The sequence below is a fragment of the Erithacus rubecula genome, assembly GCF_903797595.1.
Source record: "Erithacus rubecula genome assembly, chromosome: 21".
In the NCBI taxonomy this organism is placed as follows: domain Eukaryota; kingdom Metazoa; phylum Chordata; class Aves; order Passeriformes; family Muscicapidae; genus Erithacus; species Erithacus rubecula.
This window is the reverse complement of record NC_136673.1, coordinates 2,570,769-2,585,453: the sequence shown is the minus strand read 5'-3', so window position 1 is coordinate 2,585,453 and position 14,685 is coordinate 2,570,769. Positions and strand designations below refer to the sequence as shown.

General features: G+C 46.2%; 1 protein-coding gene across 5 annotated transcripts; it reads left to right on the top strand.

Moving 5' to 3' along the window:
- The first annotated feature begins 652 nt into the window (after nucleotides 1-652).
- SNAPC4 (small nuclear RNA activating complex polypeptide 4) lies at nucleotides 653-13,784 on the top strand. Of its 5 annotated transcripts, XM_079323939.1 has the most exons (23): nucleotides 653-874; nucleotides 1,484-1,572; nucleotides 1,922-2,101; nucleotides 2,475-2,600; nucleotides 3,104-3,182; nucleotides 3,662-3,743; nucleotides 4,195-4,299; nucleotides 4,778-4,850; nucleotides 5,117-5,281; nucleotides 5,497-5,644; nucleotides 5,923-6,029; nucleotides 6,292-6,386; nucleotides 6,514-6,608; nucleotides 6,875-6,960; nucleotides 7,422-7,820; nucleotides 8,200-8,289; nucleotides 8,516-8,741; nucleotides 8,822-8,892; nucleotides 9,213-9,311; nucleotides 9,552-9,579; nucleotides 10,005-12,055; nucleotides 12,527-12,657; nucleotides 13,263-13,784. In XM_079323939.1, exons 1-22 carry the CDS (start codon nucleotides 709-711, stop codon nucleotides 12,644-12,646), a joined length of 4,680 nt encoding a protein of 1,559 aa, XP_079180065.1. In that variant the 5' UTR covers nucleotides 653-708; the 3' UTR covers nucleotides 12,647-12,657; nucleotides 13,263-13,784. The 5 variants fall into 5 exon arrangements, with proteins under 5 accessions (XP_079180065.1, XP_079180068.1, XP_079180067.1 ...); XM_079323942.1 differs by having other exon boundaries at nucleotides 1,511-1,572; nucleotides 7,425-7,820; nucleotides 12,527-13,784; XM_079323941.1 differs by having other exon boundaries at nucleotides 1,511-1,572; nucleotides 12,527-13,784.
- The last annotated feature ends 901 nt before the right edge of the window (nucleotides 13,785-14,685 follow it).

Here is a 14,685-nt window from a genome sequence, read left to right as displayed (position 1 = left end):
CAGAATCCCTGCAGCTCGTTGCTGATCTCCTGAAATCCATAGACAGAATCGCTGAGGTGTCAGACGATGGACAGTGATGACAGTGACTCACACAACACGAAGGACTTTGTTTTCATACAGAAACCATTACTAAAATGAATTTTTTGATACTTGGCCTCGTTTCGACATGCCAAACTGCAGACCTGGCTTCTCCATCCCCCTCCCCGCGGTGCAGCCACAGCCAACGGATCGCTAAACCCGGGATGGACCCGAGCACACCCCCGGTGCTGCGGGGCGGGGACCGGGGCCCTTCTCCCCGTGCAATTCCCCCAGTTCCGGCGGGACTCTGCCCGCACCGCAGCTTCTGGCTGGGGCTCTGGGTGCCGTTCAGTGCTCTGGCTGTGGAGGGGGAAAGGCCGACAGTGGCGGTGTCCCGGCGGTGTCCCGGTGCCATTGAAGGCCGTGTGGCGGTGTCCCGGTGCCATTGAAGGCCGTGTGGCGGTGTCCCGGTGCCATTGAAGGCCGACAGTGGCGGTGTCCCGGTGCCATTGAAGGCCGTGTGGCGGTGTCCCGGCGGTGTCCCGGTGCCGCCCCGGCCGTGCACATGCGCCGAGCCCCGCTCGGATTGGCTGCGCGGTGTCACGTGCCGGCTCAGCTGACCCGCGGCCGCAGCGCGATTGGCGGAGCGGGGGGCGGGGCCGGCGCAGCCCCGGCAGTGGCGGGGCCGCCATGTCCCGCGGGCCGGGCCGGGCCGGGCCCCTCCGCTCCCCTCAGGGCCTGGACCTCGATGCGGAGCGGGAGAAGATCCGCCGCGAGATCGAGCAGCTGGAGCGCAGCCTGCAGCCCGGCGGGGCCGACATCCCGCTGCCTCTGTCCGACTCCAGCCTCAGCTCCGGTACGGCTTCGGGCCCCGGGCAGCCGCCGGTAGCGGCGCTTTGCACGTTCCCTTTGCACCCAAATACCGCCAGCGCTCCTCCTGCCGTGTGAGCCGCGGCATCCCCCAGCGCCCCTGCCCCGCCTGGAGCTCGTTCTCCAGAGAAATCCGTGACCATTGGCGCGTCTCTGCCCGGAGCGGCGGCACCGCCCGTGCTCGGTGTCACCTCGGGGGTCCGCACACACCCGGCCGTGCTCGGTGTCACCTCGGGGGTCCCTACACACCCGGCCGTGCTCGGGGGCTGCTGCTGCCAAGTTTCTGTTCCTCCTGGCGTACAATGTTCTCTTGGCTGCACAGCCGGGAGCCTCTCGTGCAGCTTTGCTGTGGTTACCCAGAGCTGCTCTTTTTCACCTTCTCCAGAACATTAAAAAAAAATCAAAAAATAAAACAAAAAAAGCATAAATGGAGTATAAATAAATGCACTTTTACCTTCCCTGTGTCCAAACCCACTGATAGTCACATCTGAGATCTCTGTGCTGCTTTTTCCTCTGTGCTTCTATTAAAAATGTTTGGGTTTCAAGTTTTCTTTTATCCCACTACAATCAGCATTCTTACATTTTGTTTGTCTAGCTGATGATGATGAAGATGGTGATGAAGATGGCGATGATGAAGATGGTGATGATGAAGATGGTGATGATGAAGATTCTCATGCTGAAACGGTAACTGGTTTCTCTTTAACTAGATGTCTATTCTATTAGATATCTATTCTAGCTGTCTATTGAAGGGAGCAGGAGGGAGAGAAACCTCATCCTCCTCTGGGGAAATCCAAGCAATTGCCTTGGCTTTGTGCTCTGTAAAACTCGAATTTTATTCCTGCCCAGGACTTTGTTATTCAGTGTCAGAGATGTTTTTCTGTGCCATGGTCAGAGGCCTCTCTGCTCTGTGTCCCTGTGGGCACACAGCAGGTTCAGCTGAGGAAGTGCTGAGTTACAGAACTGATTGGTAAGATCTGCTTTTCAAACAACTGCTTTTCTTTGTTTTCTCTCCAAATGCCTTATTTGCCTCAAGGAAGTGGAAATAGAAGAGGACAACAGTGGTGATCATGATGATGATGATGATGATGATGATATTGAAAGCCTGCCCCAGGATCCTGAAACCTGCCTGCAGATGAACCATGTGTACCAGGAAGTTATCAAGGAAAAGATTGAGGAAGTGGAGCTGCTCATTGCACAAAACAAAAAACAGCAGGTGAGCAAAGCAGGAGTGAAATGCTCATTTCTGGGCTTTTCTGGGTTGCCATTTGCCATCCTTCCTTCCTCTCAACCCCAGAACTCAAATGGTTTCTTTAACTAATTAATAAATGAATTTTAAAAAGGGTATTTTACACATTATATTTTAGCTTGTTGTGGCAAGTTAGTATTTTATTAATCTTTTAAATAATTTTGCACTGTGCAAGCTCAGGAAGTTCCAAATCCTGCTTTAACTCCTGCACTGATTTTTCCAGTGTGGTGCTGCAGATTTGAACCCTCCCTGGGGTGTTTGTGAGGGCTCAGCCACTGCTCTATGAAATCAGGAATTTGGAGGAGACACTGATGCTGTTCAATTCATTCTTGTATTGCAGAAGGAAATCATAAGTGTGCTTAATGGTCCAAAACCAATCAAGACAGGAGATGGCAGAAACCTACCACAAAATGTGTTTTTGGGTCATTTTATGAAGCCATACTTTAAGGATAAAATAACAGGAATTGTAAGTAAATAATTGCACCCACCAGGGGCTTGAATGTTCTTGAGTTTAACTCAATTGTCTTCAGTTCCAGGACCCAATTCCATGCTGCTATTTAAAGCACTCATTGAAATCTGATTATCTGTGAAACTGAGTTTTCTCCATTTCTGAGATTTTCTGTAATTTTTTTTTAATATTTTCTGGAGCAACTCTTTGTACATTTTTTGTGTGTGTGTGTTTTTTTTGAAAAGCAGTTGGCAAAAGGAGATCTTGGCTTTTTGTGGTAGCCAAGATGCCAGCTGTCATCACCCATGTATTAATACATTCAAGCAATTACTATTAATATTTCTATTTAAGATATGTCCCTGTCAGCTCTTGCTAACAAAGGTAACTAAGCAGTGTGAGTGTGACAGTTTGCACTAGTTTGAGTTTCCAGATATGTTTGTAGCAGTTCATGCTGGAGTTTTTAGAAGAAACAATGATTTTGTCTGACTCTCAGTGTATCTAACCCTTCCAATCCTCACCAGGGCCCTCCTTCCAATGAAGATGCCAAGGAAAAAGCAGCTCAGGGCATCAAATCCTTTGAACAGCTGCATTCAACCAAGTGTAAGTAAGTCTGGTTGCTGTTCAGTGTTCTAGAAGAGCTGTTATATGCCTAGATTCATATAAAAAGTGTATATATTCATATTGTTAATGTGTGTGTTTTTATTTGCAGTTAAACATCAACACCTCTGGTTGACTCATTAAAAAATCATTAAAAGGGAATGGGATGCTCTATAAATTATTTCAATGAGTCATTAATGACTCTTTTTCCATTTGTTCTGTTTCATCAGCTGCTGTGAGCACTCCTAAACCAAGTTAGGTGGGACACCTGCAGCTCCAAGTGCTCCCAGGGTGATTCCTTCACTGGGGTCTCTGGAGATCCCAATAAAACTGAGCCTTGCCCGAGCCTGACACGATGTTGGTGATTTAGGCAGGGAGCTCTCACTGCAGAGCTGGAGGAATCCCCAGGGGTGCTGGGAGCAGTGGGTGTCTCCTGGCAGTGGTTTTGCACTGATGTCTGCCTGCTCCCCTGTCTGCTTTAGGGAAAACTGCAGAGAAGACACTGCTGCAGAAATCTGTGGCGAGCGACCGCCTGCAGCGCCTGCTCCAGCCAAAGCTGCTCAAGTGAGTGCTGCCCAAAAATCCTCTTTTCTCCTGCTGAGATCAGTGCTTGGGAAAGGAGAAGGGAGATGTGGAGATTTCACCTTCCTCCAGCAAGTTTAATTGCTTGTGTTTGTGGGATTTTAAAACTTCTTTTTTTCCCCATTGGCACTGTGGTGTAACTTCAAATACTGTGCATGGCTTGAAGCTGAAATTGCTGTTCCAGCAACCATTGGTTCTCTGTGGAAACACCAAAATGGTTTATCTGAAACCTGTTGGGGGGTCAGGGATTGCATTGAAGGGGCAAAAACATGGCAATGAGTGGGGTAAACCTGGGAGAACAGTTTTGTGTGGAAATAAGCTTGGAAGGAAGGAATAGTACTGATGGGGAAAGTGTCTGTCCTGTACATCTTCTGATGCCATTGTCTCATTCTCACCTATCCTGTTAAGTAGTGATAAAAATGTCTTTGAACAGGTTCAGTTATTGGAATCAGAAACTGGAGAAAGTCAAGACTGACACAGAAAAACAGATCTTGGAAAAGCAAATCAAAGACTTGGAGCAAGAAATAGATGAAATTAAGTAAGAAGTCTTTCTATATTCTAGGTGAAAAATGAAGTTTCTTAGAGTTTAGCTCTAAAAGTTCCCTCCTCCTGCTTCTAGATGGGTCATTTGTGTTGGGTTGTAAAAAATGAGATGCTGTTGTGGTTCTGCACCTCTGTCATCTCCACAGTTCTTTACTAAGAAATGTGTTTGGCCCTTGATACACAAAGTGTAGTGCCTGTACCCACTGTAGAGGTGCTGCTTTAAGTGCTCTTTACTTTAGCAACAAAGGAGCACAGGTCTGACTTTTTTCATATATTTGAGTTTTTGCTCATGAAAAAATCTAGAGCAACATATTTGGATATGGCATTAATTGTTTCTCCTGCTAATCTAAGTTCAGTTCTTGTGGAAGTCAGGAACAGGTGGGAGGAATGAGATGAGGCAGGATCAAGAAGACAAAATATTTCATTGACTATTTAATGTGATTCTTTCTTCCTGTTTGTATCTTCTGTTTTAGCCAACTCCCAGAAAGTGACTTAGTAGGAAACAGATTTGATGAGCATGACTGGGACAAAATTTCAAACATCCATGTGAGTTGGAGGATCAGCTGTTTTATTGCTTCTGATATTTGTGTCCTTCCTCTTGAGAATCACCTGATCTGGTTTGCATCCAGTGTTTCCATCTTGCATTTCTCCAAGTTGACTGTTAAGTGATCTCAGCTTGTGAAATTTGGTGATTTAATTCTGGAAAACTTGACAGCAAGGCATATCTGGAATGTAAAACATTGCTTTTCCTGTTTGTCCAGGTGTCTTAATCCCAGCTCTGAGACCAAACATGTTTTTGTTGTTTCTTTTAGTTTGATGGACAACGTAGCTCAGAAGAACTGAGGAAGTTTTGGCAAAATTGGGAGCATCCAAGCATCAACAAAGAGGAGTGGACTGAGGAGGAGATAGAGAATCTGAAGCAGATAGCTGCTAAACACAACTACCTGGACTGGCAGACCATTGCCAAGGAGCTGGGGGTAAGGGCTGAGCTGGCAAGTTGGTTCATTCTGGCTTTACTTTGCCTCTTGTGAGGTTTAAAAACAATGTTAATATTAATTCACTGTTAATGAGTGATTTCTGAGGAGTGTCCAAGAACAGCACCAAAAGGATTTGGTACTTTAGTTTTTCTCTTTTGCTTTTTATCCTCATAAATAACCAGCTACCTGCTTCTCTCTGTTTTCTTTGTATTAAGACCAACAGGACACCTTTCCAGTGCTTGCAGAAATACCAAATCTATAACAAAGATTTAAAAAGGAAAGAATGGACCAAGGATGAGGATCAGATGCTTTTAGAGCTCGTTCAAGAGATGAGAGTGGGAAGCCATATCCCATACAAGAAAAGTAAGTGACCCACAAGTGACAAACCTTTCATTCACCTGGAGTGCTTCACTCTTCCATTCTCTTTTCCTTGGTGGAAGCTTTCCTGTACCTATCTGGAAGTTTCATTATATCAGCAGGAACTTAATATCTCTTGGAATGTTTATCCAGCTGAAACTGGCTGAGCACCATTTTTTAAGAAATTCAAGTGGTGCTTATTGCAATCACTGCTTGCAACTGTTATCCAGATAAAGGAAGAAGCATTAATTACAACAGAGTTAAATAAACATTTTAATTTCCAGTTGCTTATTACATGGAAGGAAGAGATTCTGCTCAGCTGATTTACCGCTGGACAAAGAGTGTGGACCCCAGCTTGAAGAAAGGAACCTGGACACCAGAGGAAGATGCTGTAAGCTCCATTCTCTGGAATTGCAGGGTGGGAATGTTGGACTGCCGAGATGTGGCTTGGCTGTAGATCTGAGCTTTAGCAGTGGCACAGTGGAGTGTAAAACAAACCAAGCTGGGCACTTTACAGCTCAAGAGGACTTAAAAGCTCCTAAACTCTTCTGCCCAGAGATTTGCACAGGAAACAAACAGAAGTGCTGCTGTGTCAGGCCTGTTAGGCTGATGCTGGTGAGGATTTCAGCTCTTGTTCTGCCTGCTGCACACAGATGCTGATGGCTGCAGTTGAGAAGCACGGGGAGAAGGACTGGTACAAAATCCGCAGGGAGGTGCCGGGCAGGAGCGACGTCCAGTGCCGGGAGCGGTGAGTTCAGCCACTGCCTGCCCTGAAGTCAGGGAAAGCTCTGGGTGGGAAAGCTGCTTTTGTTCAGCCTTGGAGTGCAGTGATGAGCTGGTTTTTTACTCCTGACTGTAATGTTTTCATTTTGAAGGTATTTAAAGGTATTGCACAAGAATGTAAAGAAAGGCAAGTGGAGCTTGGAGGAAGAGGATCAGCTGGTTGAACTGGTTGAGAAGTATGGCCTGGGTAGGTGTTTCTGTGCTTAATCTGTAGAGGTTTAGAGGTGTCATTGAGGTTTTCTCTTCTTTCATTGTAAGTTCTGCAGGCTCTGCTTTGTACTACTGGTTGCAGCTTCTTTGTATTGTGTGTTGTGTGCATTAAGGATTTGAGAACCATTCATGCAGTAGCTGTTTTTTTATCCAGAGAAATTTATAATATGTGTGTAATGGCTGCATTGAAAGGCCTCTTGCTCAGTTTGTGGCACAAATGAAAATGTTCTGCATCCTTTTCAGGTCACTGGAGTAAAATAGCTTCAGACCTGCTCCATCGGACTGGCTCCCAATGCCTGAGCAAATGGAAAAACATGATTGGCTCTAAGGTATTGTGGAAATCCTACTGTGTCACAGTCCCATCTCTTCAATTAAGTTTCTCTAAACTAGGAGTGGAATCCTGTGAAATCAACTTTAAAAATGACATTGATTTCACACAATCACAGTTGTTATTGTGGATTTCTCAGTTTGAATTTTTGCTGGGTAAAGCAGCCTTTGTTCTGAAGAGCTGAAGTTAATTATATTAATATATTTGTGTATTGTCCAGAATTCTTTCCTGCCTTGAAATACCTGTAAGGATGGGATATATGTAGGTTTTCTTTTCTGTACCTCATGAGTTGCCAGTTTGGGTCCCAGGCACTCAAGAAATTCTGCTTGCTCAAGACCATGTTGAAGATGGTCTTGTTTCCAAAATCTTGTTTCCTTTGGAGAAAGAAACTTCCTGATTTGAGACAGTTGCAAACCAGGGGCGATCACTGACAAAAACTTGTGTGTGCTTGTTTTGGCCAAGAAGAAAAGATCTAGGGCGAGCAAACGGTGCCGTGCTGAGGAGAGCTCGAGCCCTTCAGAGAGCAGCAGTGAGGACATGGAGCTGGACCTGACAGACAGCTCAGAGGAGGAGGGGAGAAACACCAAGAGCAATGAGAAGTGTGCAATCCCCAGCATTGACCTCTGGATACCAACAGGGCCAGAAACACAGGAGGCAACCAGGGAGAGATACCAAATCCAATCCCTCCTCTCTGCTGCCAGGGCTGGTGCAGGGAGCAGCTGCAGTGACATTCCAAGGGTAGGATGTGACAGAGACAGAGCTGCTGATAAATCATCTGAGCTCAACACCCTGCTGAGGGGCATTGGACAGTCCTGTTCCACAGATGTGCTGGTGAAGAATCCAGCAGAAGTGATAGCCAAGGTGAGCTGGGATGGGAGCTTGGATCAGAAGGGAAGTGCAGCTGCTGCAGCAAGGGCATCATGTGATGAGCAGTTAACATCTTGCTGTTCATTCCTTTGTACTGTTAAGCCAAAAATGTGAAGATAATTACCCAGTAAATTCTGGTTTTGGGGTTTCTGGTAGATTGCTCACACAAAAGCTTTTACAAAATCACACTTAGTGCTGTGATGATGCACAAGCATTAAAAGCAAAGGTATTCAATTCAGAGTTGATTTCATTTAATAAGATACCTTCAACAGCAGGAATGTTGAAAGCTTGTATCTGCTGTGCATATCCAGTTCCAATTCTTTTCTTGGAGTGACTTTCCCTTCTGTCTTTTCCTGTGTGCTTTCATATTCAGGCTTCCCAGTGTGGGAAAAAAGTGCTGCAGGTTAGCCTGGAGGAGGTGAGATCAATATTAAAGAGAAACACGAGATTCCAGAGGAAACTGGTGAGTGCCTCTTGTCTTCTCTGCTCTTGTGACATGAGCACTGCCCAGCTGTGCTTAGCAGGAATTTATATAATCACAGATTTTGCACTGTAATCCCAAGAGGAAAAGCTCACAGTTTTTTTTGTGCTAACTGCCCTGTGAATTATTTGTCTTGTGACTAATGGCAGAACCTTCCTAATACCAACTCTTCATTGCGTATTTTCTTTTTCACGCACGGCAATTAAAGATGCTAAAACCTCTTGGCAGCCTTTTATCCAAGGCTCCTGGAGAGGGTGCAGCTGCTGGCCAGGGGCTGCAGGAGCTGCCAGAGAGAGCTTGGCGCCGCCACAGGGAGTGCTGGAGGAGGCTGAGCCTGGACAGGAGGCTGCTGATGGCAGTGACCCCCTGGGTGGGCAATGTGCTGCTGCCCTGCACTGTGCAGCCTGGGAGCATGCCTTTCTACCAGACTAAAGGTACATCCTACCTTTGTGCCTACTTTCTAATGTCTTCTGAGTGAATTCCCAGCTGATTTTGATGTTGGGTTTCTTTCCAGCTGCTGCTATTCATGAGAAGGTGAAGTCAGTCAGTCTCAGCAGCACTCCCCTGTTTGCACTGCTGGTTCGTGTAAGTTTTACTGTCTTCTGAGCATTACCTGCTTTTAAACAGTGCAAGTCTTTATTTTTTTAGTATTTTAGGCTTAAATAAATGGTTTCTCTTTGTTTCTTAATCTAATTACTGGACTAATCTACTGTCATCATTTGCATATGAAGTTTCTTAAATAAGTCCTGGATCCAAAATCTGATCCTGCCAGGGTTTTTTCTTTAAGTGTAAAATATCCCCACAATCCTGCATGTGAAGCATGTCCCCTCTATTTTGTGTTGTCACTGACTCCAGCAAAACATTTTTGCTCTTATTTAAACGTTAATGAAGCTCTCACCTTGCAGCTCTTCCAGATTGATACCAAAGGCTGTATGAAGGTTATTAAGGAGAGGAAGCTGAGGCAGTTGGAGCTGCTTAAGGCTAATGCAAGGAGCCCTCAGCAGGTATTGTGTTTTTAAACTTTTCCCACTGAAGTCTTGATTAAATAAGCACTTTAATTGTGTGGCCACACAGTTTATATGTGTGTTAGCAGTTTGTTTTGGTTCAGAGGCAGAATTAAATGCTGGCTGTTTGGCCATTTGTTCAGGAGGTGGCAGATGTGGGTTTGACTCACACCTGTGGTATTTTAATCATCTTTAAATTTATCAGAACTATAATTTAATATACTTTTTTTTTTTTTACAGGCTTCCCAAAATATGGACACTTCTTCAGGTACCTACCAGAACATTTCTTTTTATGATTGCAAGTGCAAGAACTTTCACATAATTTATCACTGTTACATTAATAACTAGTTTAACTGAAGGAGAAACCTGCATTGTCATGCTCATTTTTGCTAGCTCTTTCATCTTTGAGCATGTTTCCCTTTGGTAAGGACTGGAAAAAACGCTGAAGGGTTTGGGAGCTAGTGGTATTGGATCAGTTCATTGGGGTGTTAGGGTGCATTCCTGACCCATCTCTGATTTCTGGGGGCAGTTACCCCTTGTTCAGTTATTAGGACCTGGCTTGATTAAATCAGGACAGTGGTGTTGTAGGAAAACTCACAAACAGGAATTTTGCCACGTTCCTTGATGTTTCATGAGAAATGGCTTTTGGAAATACTGTTCATTCACTTTCATTTTATATCCTCTCCTCTGCAGGCAACTCATCCCAAGCTTGTTCTCAGAGGAATTCCCAAAGGGGCATCCCAAGGAATGCTGTCAGGAGATCTGCCTTGAGAGCACGGAGCAGTGCCCCTGGTGCCTTGGAGAGCTGTGCCAGAGCAGTGCAGGGGCAAAGGCAGAAACCTAAAACTGTCTCAGAGCTGCTGCGAGAGAAGCGTTTGAGGCAGTCCCAGGCCAAGAAGGCCCTGCAGAGACCAGTGCTGGTTGCCTCACCAGTGCTGGTTTCAGGGCCTTTGATAATTCAGCACCCACCACAGCAAATCATTCCCTCTGCACAAACAGGGAGCAAACCTGCAGCAGCTGCTGAGACAGAGACACGGGCACAGGGTTCACCAGTGCCCACAAGGATTTCTGCTGCAGGTTCTGCTTCTGCTCTTGTGCCTGAAAATCATTCCTCAGCAGTGCCAGAAGCTGGGGACAGCCCTGGTTGCTCAAATGGGACAGATCTAGAGTCCAGTAAGAAACTAAAAGAGGAAGCTTTGGAAAGCAGCCCTGAAGGAAGGGTTTGTCCAGGTGTGAATCCATCTGCAGCAGAGAAGGCCCCAGACCTGGGAGGGTGCAATGGTCAGGTCCCAGCCAGTAGCTCAGCTTCAGCAGTGTTGCAAAACCAGGCTTTAGTGCCTCACCAGATGGCAGTGGTGCCTCTTGGCCTGGTGTCTGGCACCAACACACTGTCCCTTTCCACACCAGTCACCTGTGAGCTGAAGAGTAACCAGCCACAGCAGACACCAGTGAGCCTGCTGCCTGCTCGTGTCCCTCCACAAGCTGCTTCTCCTGTGATTCCCAACAGCATCCTGCCCTTCCAGTGGGTTGTAATCCCCCAGACTCTGCTTCCCAGCACTGTCCAGACTGTGGTGGGTGTTCCCCAGGGAATGCCAGCTGCTGCTGGGAAAAGCCAGTGTCAGACAAATGTGACTTCCAATGGCAACATCTCTGCTTTGGGAAGGACTCTTGTACCAGCTGGAGCAAAGCCACCTCACCCCAGCAGTGCAGAGACAAAAGGGCCAAGTTCCCAGCTGCCAGGAGCTCCTTTGGGAAAGGCAGCTGGCCAGTCCACAATTCCCTCACCTCTTACCTCAGTGTGTCCTGGAAGCACCACACCCAGAGTTCCTGCTGTAACCCTTGTGTGTTCAGATGGCTCCTGCATGGCTCCAGACTCCTCTGCAGCTCCAGCTGCCAGCCCAGCCCCATGTGCCATCATGCTGCCCCAAGCACAGCCCCCTGCCAGCACTCAGGGCTCTGATTCCCAGCCTGTGCCCAGTCTCACCAGCTTGGGAAGGAGCAGTGACTTCATCACAACAAATGGATCATCCTTCAGTCCAGGCAGCAGCAGGACAGAGATTGTGCTGTGGCCAGCACCTGCAGCTCCTCACAGCAATGTCTCAGGGAACTCTGGTTGCTCTGGTGCCCAGGAACTGAGGAACAGACCCATTGCCTCCAAACCACCCAGTGCTGACCTTCCCCCTCAGCCAAGCACTTCCAGTGCAGAGAAGAATCTCCTTGACTTCAGCCTGATCTCCCTGGAGGATGATGGGCTGGTGAATGAGTGGCTGACTGGGAAACAAGGGGTTCAGGTGCCACCACTGCAGACCAGGCTGCCTTATCTGCCCCCTTTCCTCTGCAACATTAAAACCCTCTCAAAACTCCTTGTGCAGAAAGCAGCTCTGGAAGAGCAGGCAGCATCTCTGCTGCCCTCTGAGGCCAGTGGGGATGGGGGCACTGGGGATGTGTTCCATGCTGTTGGAGAACTGGTGCAGCAGAAACTGGGTGATAACCCTGCTTACCTCCTGCTGAAAGCCAGATTCCTGGCAGCCTTCACACTCCCAGCTGTCCTGGCAACTCTGCCTCCTCCTAAAGTGACAACAACTCTGTCAGCCAGCAGGAAGCAATATGAGGACAGTGATGATGAGGATTGGCAGAGTAAGAAAACAGTGTCTGAGAGTTGTGGGATTGAATTAACAGGAGCACAGGATCACTGGAGAAATGAGGATGAGCCTGGAGACAATGATGCTGATTTACTAAATCAGGTAAAAGAGATTCCAGGGGCTAAAAGCAGAAAATCACTGCCAGATAAATATTGCATTGGAATCCAGGGGGAAGCCCACACTATTCTTAAGTGTAGCAGAAATTTGGTCCTTTTGAATAAACACAGCTCTACAGCTGATGGAAGGAACAGCTCTGCAGCTCAGCTGGGAGGGTGAAAGCCCATGGTTTATGTAGCACCTTAAACGTGCCATGACAGTTCCCAGAAATGAGTATCAAAGCTTCCTTCTCCTTTTATAATCTGAAATTTTTGGAATCAGGCCTGTGTTTTCACTCTGTAAACTGATGTTTTGTGCCTTCTCTGACATTGGTAATGGAATGTTGTCCCATCCTTCACTTTGAATGCAAACAAAAGGTTGTTTTAGAAGTCTTGGTGAGCTCCCTAAATCAAAAAGGTGGCTGAAGGGGTTACTTGAAATTCTTGTGGTGTTGATCATCTCCTGCTTCTGTTGCAGGGCATGAGGGCTGAGGAGAGCCCTGCTGAGTCTGCCTGGGGCTCCTGCACTGATGTGGCTGATGCCAGAGCTCCCCAGCTCAGGAGAAGTGCCCGCTTCAAGAAGAGGAGGAGGATTTGAGAAGGAAATGTGTTAGTAGCTCCTCAGTGGTTTGTACATCTTGCTGACAAGCTGAACCACATTTGTCTGTGGTTCTGCTCAGACAATGAATCATGACCCCTAGAAATGACTGAAATGATCTCTGCTCTTGTTCCCTGAGGACACAGAGTTCTACAGTCACCATCCATCACTAAGGGCTGATAATATTTTGGGGAGAGGGAAAGGTGATTTCTCTATGATAAAATTATATAAAAACTCATGAAATTCAAACATTTGCCAGCCTTTTAGTTCATGCCCCAAACCCTATTTAGTATGCACCTTGTTGGTAGCACTATAGGCTTGACAGTGGAGATTTCTTTAATATTTCATCTTTGAACAGCTTGGTGGGGTTTGGGGTTTATTCCCCCTATTTGGCTTCATTTCTGTACAGTTATAACAGGTCACCTTCTGCAGGGTACAAATGGGTAATGTCCTGATATCTGCTGAGGCTTTTGGTGCACTGGATGGAATGAACATGAACACTGATTCACATGGTTGTCAGATGAGACTGGTTGGGGATTTTTTCCCTTGAAAATCAATTTTAGAAACTCCAAAAGGGCAACTTCCCTTTAAAAATGCTGTTTGTGCTTTGTTACAGGGGTCACTGGAATGAGCTCTGCCTCCCTGCATGGCAGGAGGAGATAATCTTTGCACTGTTCACTTTTACCACTTCCAATGCTGACTGGAGGGACCTGGGGAAGAGGAAAATGCTGCATTGATTTTCCCATCCCTCAACAAAATCTGCATCTGTAGGCAAGGTGTAAAAATAAAGGAAACTGGCTGGGGGGAAATCTTTCAGGCACAGACTTCTGCTGTTTCAGACTTCCACCTGCCATGGATGCTGAGGGGGAATATTGCTGGAAATCTGAGGAAACAAGCAATGGTGGTTATTTATTTCCTTCTTGTGTTACCCCCTATTTATGTGAATGCTTATCCATGTTCAGAATATGCTAATTGGGTGGTTTTTAGTGCTGTGACTGTGGCTTTGCTTGGTTTTTGCTTGGATTTGCTTTCCACAGACTGAATACTGTGGAATAAGCAGCAGATTAATTTTGTAGCCAAATGACTCTTAAGTATTTGTTGAAATACAGATGTTTTATTTTTCTCACTTAAAAATTACTGATGTGTTCTGTGTGGGGTTTTTTTCCTGGTAAATAGTGCTTTTAATAATGTGTGTATGAGAGTGATTGCTAATGAGAAAAATGAAGTTTTCAGGCTGCATGAAAACCAGGGAAAATGGGGGGAATGAATATTCATGTGCCTAAAACTGCAGGATTGAATTAGGATTCTTTCTTGATTCTTCCACAGCCTGCCCTGTACAGACATCACAAATCACTTAAAAAAAACCAACTTGTTTCTTCATTTATAACCCAGCAATTTCTGTCTCACAGAGAGGTGCAAGGTTAACTGAGGCAAAGCTGATAAAATCTAGAGGGAAAGTGCTGTGAAAACTTCATTTCACTGCACTGACTGAACTTCCCTGAGTGTAGTGGGGAGTTGGGAGTTTGAGCTTTTCCAGGGCTCTTCAGGCAGAGCTGACACAGAGGGTCACTGAGTGCCAGGGTTGCAATAATTTGATGTCAAGACTTTATGGAGCAATAGGAATGATTGTGGAAGGCTCTCCTCTTGCAGTGTACTCTTCCAGAAACCACTATAGACATCACTTCAGGAAATTCAGCTGTGGCAGGAGCTGCTGCACAGCTGTGGGTGCTGTGCCCAGGCTGCTACAGTGAGGCACTGGTGGGAAAGGTGAGCTGTGCCCTCAATGATTGTTGGCCTTTGCAAATGCTGCTCAAAAGAGGCTCTTGTCATTTATTTGTGGGAAAACTGCATAAGCAGCAACTGGCTTTGCCCTTTTTCAGGATTAAATTGATTTGTCACTAGAATAAAACATCCCCAAGCTAAACTGGTCAATTAACAGACACACTGATTACCCTTCAGCAAGGGCACAGCTGACACAGGTACTGCATCTTTTTTTTTTTTAGTGTAAAGCTAATTTAATGACAAGAAACACAGGCTGA